This window comes from Elgaria multicarinata, chromosome 9 (genome assembly GCF_023053635.1).
Source record: "Elgaria multicarinata webbii isolate HBS135686 ecotype San Diego chromosome 9, rElgMul1.1.pri, whole genome shotgun sequence".
Classification (NCBI taxonomy): Eukaryota; Metazoa; Chordata; class Lepidosauria; order Squamata; family Anguidae; genus Elgaria; species Elgaria multicarinata.
The window spans coordinates 47,601,814-47,613,247 of NC_086179.1; the positions used below are offsets into that span (position 1 = coordinate 47,601,814).

Sequence of the window (11,434 nt, forward strand, 5' to 3'; positions counted from 1 at the left end):
TAATTTCAGTACCACCAATAGAAAAAAAAATCCCTAAGACGCACCCGTGATTCTAAGACGCACCCCATTTTTAGAGATGTTTATATGGGGGGAAAGTGCGTCTTAGAATCGAAGAAATAGGGTATTACAAATAGTGGAAAATAACTTAAACTGACAGTGGAAAACAACTTAAACTATAATCCATTCATTCTAAAGTAGTCATATTAATGTGACTGCTTAGATGCTCCTTCTTCCCCTCAAGTACTCCAAATCACTCTTTGGACTTTCCGGTTCATAACATATGATAATTTGCTATCAACTAGGCAAACTATGGCTCATGTAAACCAGAGTCGGAAGCCAAGGCTTGGAGTGAGTTTCACATTTTGATTGGCATGGTTTCCACACATCATAGTTTGCTCAGTTCTGATGTAAAGGCAAACTACAGTTTGCTGTGAAACAAAAAGTCAGGGAAGGAAATGGAACATGTGAGAGGAGCCCAAGGCTCAATCAGAACATCCAAACAATGGTTTGGGCATTATATGTGCTTCCCAGAGAGACTCACCTGGATCCTACATTGCAGTCTTTTCAGCACCAGGAGAAGATCTTTTTTATTTTCCCAGGCATTTTAGTTTTTCAGTTTTTGTTTTAAATATGGTACTGTATTTTAAATCTTTGCACTGCTGCTAGGTTCTATTTTTAAAAAATACTTAATTATTATTTATTTTATTTTTGCATTTATATCCCGCCTTTTTTCCTCCAAGGAACCCAAAGCAGCATACATAATCGTCCTCCTCTCCATTTCATCCCCTCAACAATAACCCTGTGAGGTAGGTCAGGCTGAGAGTCTGTGACTGGCCCAAATCACCCAGTGGGTTTCCATGGCTGAGTGAGGACTTGAAGCCGGATCTCCCGGCTCCCAGTCCAACACTTCAGCCACTACACCACACTGGCTCTCTTATATTGTAGTTTTAAACTTTTATATCATATTTTATCAGCTTGCATTTTATGGTTTTGATGGTTGTGGTCTGCCTAGAAAGCTTTGGCTATTGGGCATTATAGAAATGTAATAAATAGATCTGAATTGAATCATTGTGCAGATTGCTGTATTATTTTTCCATACATAAACTACAATGCCAGCATCACGTATTTAACATATTTTTCAGCATTCTTGTATGCAAATTACCTTGTGGTGTCTCAGTTGTTCTTTCCAAGCCTCCTCCTCTTTCAGCTGTTCCTTTTCCATCATAGCCTGCTGTTGCTGTACAAAATACAGATCTTCACTGCTATCTCATCAATGTACTTTAGTAACATTAAGAATATTATGGTCTAAGCAGTAATTCTAGTAGACCAATACGTTATGCAATCCTGCTATAGTGAAAATATTTTTATTCATGTTGATTTCAGTGGGAGAGATAAGCACATCTTTGAACTCCAGAGAATTATTCTGGTCCTTTTGTTGGTGGTGCTTTTGTTGTTTGCTGTACCAAAGCTATATAAGGTCTATTTTGAACCCTAAAAAAGCTGGCTTCTACAGTATGACTGTCTCCCAGTATGACACATCTTAAATACCTCAGAATCAGCTAGGTTACTACTGACAAGTATAAACTGATAACATATTTAAGAGGAATCATGTAATCTCTTTAAGTAGCATCTAGTTTAGCTACAGATGATTTGTCTACAGTACGTTAGCATATATACCAATAGAGAACTCAATTCTGGTCCTTATGCAGCCAAATTGGCACCATCTGCTCACAAGAGGGAGGTATCAGTAGGCTCAAAAGAAGTTCAAGGTTTGCAGAAGTACAAACAATATGTAGAAAAACAACAACCTCACAACAGCAAATGTGGACAGCAGTTGCAAATGTGGACACAGAATGCTGAATGACTGCTAAAGAAAGCAACAGAAAACTGGATGGGAGAGGGAAAGGACTGAAAACCGAAGTATCTTCACCAGGAGCACTCCCCACTATAACATTTTGTTGCAGGATCACTTGTTATTGTCTACAACTTAATATCAGAGGTATTAAGATGCTTCCATTATCGACATTAAAGTATTACCTACCGCATTGAACATTTCTAACTTCATCCGTTCAGCCTCCAGTTCCTCCTGACGTAATTGTCTCCTTTTCTCCTCCTCCTGACTTTGCGTTTCTTCCATATTCCTCTTGGCTTTCATCTGCTGTATTCTTTCATGTTCAAGTTCTTTTTGCTTTTCCACCCAAACCTCATATTCTCGCTTGCATCGTTCCTCAACTTCTCGAAAAGAAAAGCTAATGATGGTGTCATCAACATCTAAAAGAATACACACATGTAAACTTGGTAGCAATGAAAATATTTTAACCCAATAAAATTGTGGCTAGCGTATGGTAGTTTTAAGCAATTTGTACCATACTATAAAATCTATAAAAAAAAGAGTATGGTTATTTCTCTCTGCGATAATCTAATTTAATACTCTGCACTAAGGCAGGATGCTTCGCTATTATAACCATAATCTGTGTCATGCATAGTCCAGTACTTCACAAACACAGAAAGTAATTGCAGTCCTGTGACTTAATAACATTGTCTCAGAGACCTGGGCTCAAACCAGATCTAAGTCACGAATAAGATATTTGGTAAATCACTGCCTCACACTCTTCACCGTGATCAATCAATCAATCACATCCTTTTTTATGGAGATAAATAGCATATGAATTGTAAAGCACTTTGCTATTTTATAATAAGAACAAAGCAAGAAAGACCAAGGTAAACCATGTCATAGATGTTTAGAGGATTATATCTATTGCATTTTGTTCATATTTCTATTTAACATGGATAGATTACAAATAATTTGTCATGGGTACTCTGAGAAACAAAGAGTAGGATCCAACAGTGACCTACTTGGTGCATGCATCGCCGGTTCAGCTGGCGGTGGCGTGCGCACCACCCCCTACTGCCAGTGGTGATGATATAGCACATCCAGGGTCAACTCCCCAAACGACTGGAAATGAAACTTTCTGAAAATGGCACGTTGCAGCTTCCAGAACCTTGCATTTCCAGTCATTTGGGGGCTTGACCCCAGAGGCACTATATCACCGCTGCCAGTGGCAAGGGCACATGCACACCAGGAACCGGTGATGATGGCTATCAGTGGTAGGTCACCATTGGATCCTACTCAAATTTGAACAAACATTGCTTTATTTAATAAGGTGCTACAATTGTTTCTATACAGTACAATCTATCTTACATGAATGGAACAGTTGATTAAAACCCTACATACATCACTTGGTGGGAATTGTAGTACTTTCTCTTGCAACAACTCTGCATCTCCTTGGGGGTAAATCAGTAGGCTAATTTTGTATCAGCTTAATCTTTCTGTGTTATCCCACTGCTGCAAGAAAGTGTATCATGAGAAGCCCACACCAACCTGGCCAGCCTTTCCCTCTTTATTCTGCAAGGATGGGCCAGAAATAGATTGAGACCAAGCATTGTACATGTAACACTATCACACTCACTAATGGCTTGAAGTTCAAGCTGCACCTTATTTAGAGGGCCTAAAATTCAGACCCAATGCATGCTTCCTTAGAAGTTAGTCTCACTAAATTTAACGGGAATCTCTCAATAAGTGTTCATAGGACTGCAGTTAAAACAGCATTTGTACATTATAATCATTTGGGAGAGCCACCTTATCAAAACATGGGATTCGAACAGTGTTCGTGATCTTATAAATGTACGCCTTCCACTCAGCATCCATTTGTAGAGTGAACTAAACAAGGTTAACATTCTAATAACTTAAAAAAAACCCAGCAGAATACATTCTTGCTTCTTAGCAACTCAATCACTTACAGGCTAGCCGCAATTCTTATTCAGACATTCCACTGAAATCAAGTTCCGTTGCTTCCAAGTAACCATGTTTCAGATTAGCTCTTAGCCAAATGCTAATCCACTCACATGTTCAATGCAAAATTAGCCCTTTGGTTTGTGGGAGAGGCCAGGGGGAAACGTTCCTTAATTATACATTTTCTATAACTATTTGTGGCTATTCACAACCATTGTTATTTATTTATTTGATTTATACCCTGCCTTTCTACTAAAAATGGCATTTTAAAAACAATTTAAAATAGATCAAAACGATAAAACCAATTAAAATACAAAAAGAACATAACCACAGAATCATAGAATAGTGGAGTTGGAAGGGGCCTATATGGCCATCGAATCCAACAGAATAAAAACTATACCCAAGCCACAGAACCACTTACAGACCAAAGGCCTTCTTGATTAAAGCAGACTTTGTCTGCCATCGAAAGAATTGCAGAGAAGGAGCGAACCTTGAAGGGAGTTCCACAACCTGGGAGTGGCCACCGAAAAGGCCCTTTCTCATGTTGTCACCAAAAATGCCACTGATGGTGACGGTTTCGAAAGAAGGGCCTCTCCAGAAGATCTTTAGGAGAGGTATGAGAGAAGGCAGTCTTTCAGGCAGCCGTATCAGGCTTTATAGGTCAAAACCACCACTTTGAATTCTGCCCAGAAATAGACCAGTAGCAATGACGCTATTGTAACAAGGGAGTTGCATGCTTCTTGTAATTGGCCCCAGTGAAGAGTCTGGCTGTAGTATTGTGGACCACCTGAAGTCTCAGAATGGTTTTCAACCATTTACAACTATTGTTGCTGCTGCAACATCATTTCTTTCCCCTCATTTTTTTAAAAATGCCTTCGTTATGTGATTCCAGCTAATCAGGGACCACGTTGCATGAGTAATATCATAATGCTACATAATCAACCACATCTAGTCATGTGAGGATGTCATTGATGGAAAACGAAGCCAATTCACAGTAAAGGTGATGAGGAAGTTATTATTTTTAGTCTGAATTGACTTGTCCTTAGTGATGCCTACTCTAAGTAGTGTTATGATGGACTGTGTGAAAACTTTCATCCTTTTCTTCCTAGAAGAGGCACTTTCACTACTTGCAAAAGCTGATTGAGTAGTGTTCCTTCATTCCAACTTAACACTAATTAGGGTGGCAGCACTTACTTCTGAGTACACATAATTAGCTTTGGCCTGCAAATCTGTTTACCTGCCAAAGAACATCCATCAGCAACTTCATTGGAAAGAATGCTTCCATCATTGTTGGGCTCAGCGGTATTGTCAGAAGCCTCATTCATCTGTTGCTCCTCATGTTCTATTTCAGATAACACCTGAACAGCAACAAATATAATGTAGTTAAGCTTGGAGATATTACACTTGAACATCAACGAGTACATAGAAGACCTTTGTTCTATGCAAGCAATGGCTCACAGGCAGGGATATACAGTACCAAAAATACAATAAATAAACAGATGTTATTTGTTACGGAAGAGAAATGTTGGAGCTGCTGTATCAGCCACAATGCAACTCATTGTGCACAGAGTCCTGTTAGAAAAATAGCAATCTTACTGATCAGTTGTTTGATGGAGAAGGATGCCAATTCCCCTACTCCCCCACTTGAACTGCTGATCAGTGATATCTAATTTTCTAACAGATCTTTCTGTGCAACCACAGGAGCCGGATTTGGGAAAGATAGTATGCATGCAATACAGCATTTATGATTCTTCATCCCATTTGGGGGGGGGGGGTGTAGGAACTGCTTCCATATGCATATTGGCATTAGCTGGATAAGGGCCAAACCCCTAATAAGTTTGCATTTGTATGTCACTTTGTATTTTAATAGGGAAATATAATTTTAAAAGACATTTAGGGCAACCACCAAGCTTACCAAATTATTTCTGTATGACATTCAATTGAAGTATTTCTCTGACATTTTCTGCTATTCTACACTGCCAAAAACTAAGCAATTCCCAATACTTATTTCTACATAAGAAATCTTAATTTTATATCTCTCACTATGCCATTTAACTATATGCAACTAGCCCATTTCTAAGCTGATCAGTGCGCAAGCCAGCAAGCCAGGGATTCTGCACCCCTGTGATACACAATCACTCGGGGGTAAATTCAATTGAACTCAATAGAGTTTACATCTAAAGGATTGTACTGTACATGAATTAACCCAACACAACAGGAACGTCATAGAAAGTGGGCAAAATAAAAAATGGCAAAGCTTTGCAAAAAATACTATAAGTTTGTCAAACCTAAATATTATAAGTTAAATGTTAAAAATTATAATCTGGCTACCATCCATATTTTTTTCTTCAGTACTACAACTAAAAGTAATATGACTACTTTAGAATACATTATTTATACCCCTATACTACCCTTGCTCTAATGGAATGGACCACTGTCACAACAGGAACTAGCGGTTCCTGAAACAACTAGAAGAACAGGGCTCACAGAAGGGAGCTCTGCTGACCTGCCCAGGACTGGAAACAAACTTTTCCACCTTTATTTCAAGAACTGCTAATCCCTGTTGCACTAACTGTCCATTACACTAACATAACAGAACTACTGGAAGTGCAGCAGCAGTATAGGATTCTACCCAGTATACTGTAGTAGTTAGAATTGGAGAGATGCAAGTTCACTTCCTGTGTAGCTATATAGTTCACCCATTGACCTTGGGTCAATCACATACTCCTAGCTTAACTTACTTCCCATGGTTGTGTCAGGATAAATGGGGGCTGTGTGGCACACTGAGCCCTTTGAAGGAAAGGTGGCACATAATGAAGCAGAAACAGCTACACCAATTTTAATAAAGTTGTAGTAAAACCTTTGCATGTAGTTTCACTTTGAAAAGATACACTAGATCAGTGTAGAGTACATGGTTTGAATGGAGAAAGTCTCAAGCTAAATTCCTCACTACTCATGTAAAATGGATCAGGAAGCAGGAAGTGTGAAAGGCCTTTACCCAAGACCCTAGGTATCCCCTACAGCCACAGTAGACAATACTTGGATAGATGGAAGAAGAGTCTGAGATGATACAAGGCAGCTTCCTAGGTTCCCTACTAAAAAAAAATAGCTTGAAAGACTGTGTGAGAGAAATATTCCATATTTAATAGTGCTGTGCTGAAAATTTTGTTTATTCTATTTTTGGCATTTCAGGGCAGGGGAAATGAAAACTCTGGAGAAAGAGGCTTGGAAAGGTGAAAATTTCAGAGAATTTTCTCCTAGGCTGGGGGACAGGGTTTTTACATACCTTTTTAAGTGTAGGGAGTTTTGAGGGAACTTCTTTCTATTTTTATTTTTTGAAAAACACCCCCGGCACTTGTGGGAGCCCAGGAGTTTTTCCTGAATGCCTATTGGACAGGTTGAGGTCACATGATCTTCAATAGGCATTCATGAAGAACTGCCAGGTTCCTCCAAGTGCCAGGGGTGTTTTCATTAATGAATAAAAAAATAGAAAGACACCCCCCCCCCAAACAACAGGCTACACTTTTAAAAGGTATGGGGAAATGCACGGAAACACCCCACCCCAAAGAAAACCCATGCGGGACCAATGTCCTGCAAGTATCTATCAAATCAACATACAGAGAGTTTTTCAAATATATATTTGGATATTTCTATCTATATATAAAATACCCTCTTTTTTAATTCTTCTGGATCTTCATTATATTCAGAAGCCAACTGTGCCAAGCATTCTGAAGCATTATTAGGAACAACACTGTAGGTATCACCTGCAAATGAAGAAATCACATCATTTAGTCAATCTAGATGAATTTATTGCTCCAAGCTTCAAAGCATTAATCTCAGTGCAATAGCCTACTGCTGAATATCCAGATGAGGTAGCATGTACTCACAAGCGGGCTCAACATCTAGATCATATTGTTGTATATCTGAAACATTAAAACTTGAATAGAACTCAAATGTTCCATAACGTGTCAGGACTGTGCAGTCTACTTAAAAACAAAATATAAAGCTCCAGTTAAAAGGATCAAGTACGTGTTTTAAATTTAGAGCACAAGTGTGTTCTTTTGATATGATTCGTATAACTTGTCAGACATTTTCCTGTTAAAATTTTATAAAAGTTTTTAAAAAATTGGTAAACACCTGTCACCTCCCAAAATGGATCTTAATATTTATTTATTTTATTTACAATATTTATATGCCACTCCATATCTAAAATAGATTCCAGAGCGGTGAACATAGGAATAAAACAGTAAAAAGAAATAAGATTAAAACCAGCAAATTAAAATTGTTCAGTTTAAAACAAAGGACCAATATAAACAGTGGCTGGTCAGTTAAGGAAGGCTTTCTTGAATAGAGTTGTTTTCAGGAAGTGCTGGAAGCAGCATAGTGTTGGTGCCTGCCTGATCTCCAGGGGCAAGGAGTTCCAAAGAGAAGGGGCCACCACACTAAAGGCTCTTCTCCTGGTGAACTCCAATTGGGCCAAAAGTCCATGTGGAACCACCAGGAGCATGCCCTCCAATGACCACAGTGACCGGGCAGGTTGGTAAGGGAGAAGGCGCTCTCTCAGGTATCGTGGCCCCAAGTTGCTTATGGCTTTGTGCACTACTACCCAAACCTTAAACCTGGTCCTGTAGCCAATAGGCAGCCAGTGCAAGCTCCCTGTGCACTTGGGGTTGCCTTAGTTTCTCTTATAAAACATAACTATCTTATTCATTTACAGTAGTAAAACAAACTGTACAATGCAAAAAGTGATATAGCATTTCAAAAGATACCTTATTAAATCACCACTTACTTGACATTTCATCATTTTCCAAATCTTGCAAGATAAGCCTTTCTGCATTTTGACTTCTGCTTCTCACAAAATTTAAGTAATGGAGGACTGATTCTGGCAGTTCATCTGAAATCTAGATACAGCCTTTGAGTTAAATTCTACGTTCTCAATTTTCAGAATTATTTCGAAATTAAGTTTGTCTTCAGCTAAGTTACAAACAGAAGCCAAAACTAATAGAACACAATGCTGCAACCTCAAATCCTAGCAGCAAGTAGTAACAGCGGCTTTTTTTTTTTTTTTGCTTGCACTTTGATGACACAATTATGCATTATTTGGCCAAAACGGGGCACTGTTTTGTTTTGTTTTTTTACTACATTGTTTCTCCACCTTTCTATCAAAGCATTCAAGGCAGTTAACAATTGAAAAGAAATGGTTTACAATATAAAAGATAGGATACAAAAGGGAGTGCCAAGTAGAAGAAAAATAAGCAAAATTAACGAATCAGCCCTTAATGCTACTATATAATGGCATTCTACAATTACCAGCTGGAATGGTAATATACAACTGCAGAGACACTCTAGGAAGAGGAGGAGTCAAATGGAAGTAGATCCCAACCAGGCTGATGATGCAGCACCTCCCCCCTTTTTAAACTTTACTTCTAATAGAAAATTTTTCAAGTAGAAGGCTTATATATCAGCAAAGTATACAGTCACCAGCTGGCAGAAAAATACAGACCTAACCCATGCATGTTTACTCATATTTAGTTATTTATTTCACACATGGGCAACCCATGGCCCACAGGCCTTCCGTACAGCATGCTGCTGACGCCCAACCCACCCACCCCGCAAAGTTCCCCCCTCCCTACCCAGATTGTGCTCCACTACTCAGCTGTCTGGCAGGCTTCAAGGAGTGCAATTATGCTGGGCAGCGGGAAGTGTCATTCTTGTGCTCCATCTTCTATATAGCACAATCACACTAATGCAAACCCATAAAATAGCTTTTGGGCAGGCTGGTAGAAATACAATTTAAATGGGAAAACAATGTGCACACACAGTCATCCCTCCATGCTGTCCTCCCAATTTAAATTAGGCGCCTCCACCACCGATTCCAGCTGGGTAGTGAGAGGGAGGCGCACTGGGATCTCAAGATAAAGGGAGGGGATATTTAAACCTCTCCTTCCCTGTATGCAAAAATAGAAGAGGGAAGTGTGTGTGCGTGTGTGTGTGTAAAAAGAGGGCCTGTGTTTGTGTCTGTGTGTGAGTTGAGAAAGATGTCTGTGCACAAGGTGTTGGTGACCTGGTGTGATGTCACGATAAACCAGATTAACCCACCCATGTGTTGTTCTAGGGTTATCCAAGCGTTGTTTAACCCTCAAATAAACCACAACACTGTTTTTAACTTTTGTAAACTGTCCAGAAAGCTTTGGCTATGGGGCGGTATATAAATTTAATAAATAATAATAACACCTGGGTTCACACTACATGACAAGCCACAATGTACCCTTACCACAGCTTGCATATTCAAAATGGTGTCTGGCTTGCAGCTTGGAGCCCCAAGGGGTGAATTAACCCATGGTGGCATACCATAACATGCTAACCAGCCCAGTGTGTGTGTGTGTCTATGTGTAGGTAAGAAAAATGTGTGTTCAGGTCTCTGGCTGGGAGGAATGTGTGTTTGTGTGTGAGAGAGAGGAGAGAAGGGCCAGTGTGCAGACCCACCCACCCTGATCCTACCCATTTCTGGCATCCTCCCAGACACCAATACAGCCCTCCACCTGGAAAAGGTTGCTTATCTCTGATTCTTTATACTCTGCCACTTCATAAGAAATAAAAGACCTTAAAATACGTGAACAAAAATGTATTTTTCTGATGTAAAAAGAGACAAACATATGTTTCGTAAGTACAGAAGATAAGAGCTGGAATACCATCACAGAAAAGGTCTGTTTACCTGTCTCCATTCAAAGGATCTCAGTAAGCACAAGGACTCAGAGGAAAGTCCTTACTTGATGATTTTAAGGTGCTGACAGGTTCACATAGCAGTCCTTTAATTCTATACGACTTACTCCCATGTAGATGTGTATAAGATTCCATTCTTAGATCTATACATCATTCCTTCTCAAAGGTTCAGAGTTTTTCAAGAGCATTAATAAGCATGTGAACACCGGTGTTCTACTAAATAGCCATTGGCCATGAATGCAAAATGTACTTACCACGTCCAAAAGCAATACCCTCTTGATTACCAGATGTTAGTTTCAAATAGGGGATTAGATTTATGTTTTCATGATCTGAGCTTATATGAATAAAGCGCCCAGGAGAAACAGAGCATCCAACAAGTACTCTCACCCCACTGACTTTCTGTTACGTACAATGCCCTGTGCATATATACTTTCAACATCAAGCAGCCTAGTAAAGATAGCACACATATAGTGTTCAGGAAATTTCTAAGTTCGTCAGACAAAAAGATTATTCTCTCTCTCCTAGTCAGATGGAATACTTACTAGTTCATTGTCACTTGAAGCTTCTGCTGAAAAATCACCATCAGGATCATCTGCTTCAGAGGAAGAAAAGCTGATTTTGCTTAATTCAAGTTCTATTTCTTTTTCAATTTCTATATCATCATAATCTTCCTCCATTCCTTTTATTGTAACATGGAAAAAGTAAAGAAGGCATATAGTACTAAACTGTGTTTTTCTCTACTGTTAGCATTGTGTCATCAGTGGGAAAGAAAACAGCAGCCAAGCACCTCTCCATCATGCCTGGATCCAGCTCCAGCTGAGTGCCCCCTCCCTCCTGCTACCAATTGTCAATGCTAAGGCCATCAGAGGGAAAGGAAGTAGCCGCCAGGCACCTCTCCCCCGCTCCTTCGTGCCTGGA

General features: G+C 39.5%; 1 protein-coding gene across 1 annotated transcript in view; it reads right to left on the reverse strand.

Moving 5' to 3' along the window:
• Nucleotides 1–11,203, reverse strand: part of LRRIQ1 (leucine rich repeats and IQ motif containing 1) — a 119,663-nt gene extending 108,460 nt beyond the window's left edge. Inside the window, exons 1-6 of the mRNA XM_063134706.1 lie at nucleotides 11,059–11,203; nucleotides 8,583–8,694; nucleotides 7,463–7,557; nucleotides 5,031–5,151; nucleotides 2,042–2,271; nucleotides 1,163–1,237 (exon numbers count right to left, since the gene is read on the reverse strand). Coding sequence (XP_062990776.1) covers nucleotides 1,163–1,237; nucleotides 2,042–2,271; nucleotides 5,031–5,151; nucleotides 7,463–7,557; nucleotides 8,583–8,694; nucleotides 11,059–11,193 — 768 coding nt within the window. The 5' untranslated portion in view covers nucleotides 11,194–11,203. The remainder of the gene's footprint in view (nucleotides 1–1,162; nucleotides 1,238–2,041; nucleotides 2,272–5,030; nucleotides 5,152–7,462; nucleotides 7,558–8,582; nucleotides 8,695–11,058) is intronic.
• Between the last annotated feature and the right edge of the window lie 231 nt (nucleotides 11,204–11,434).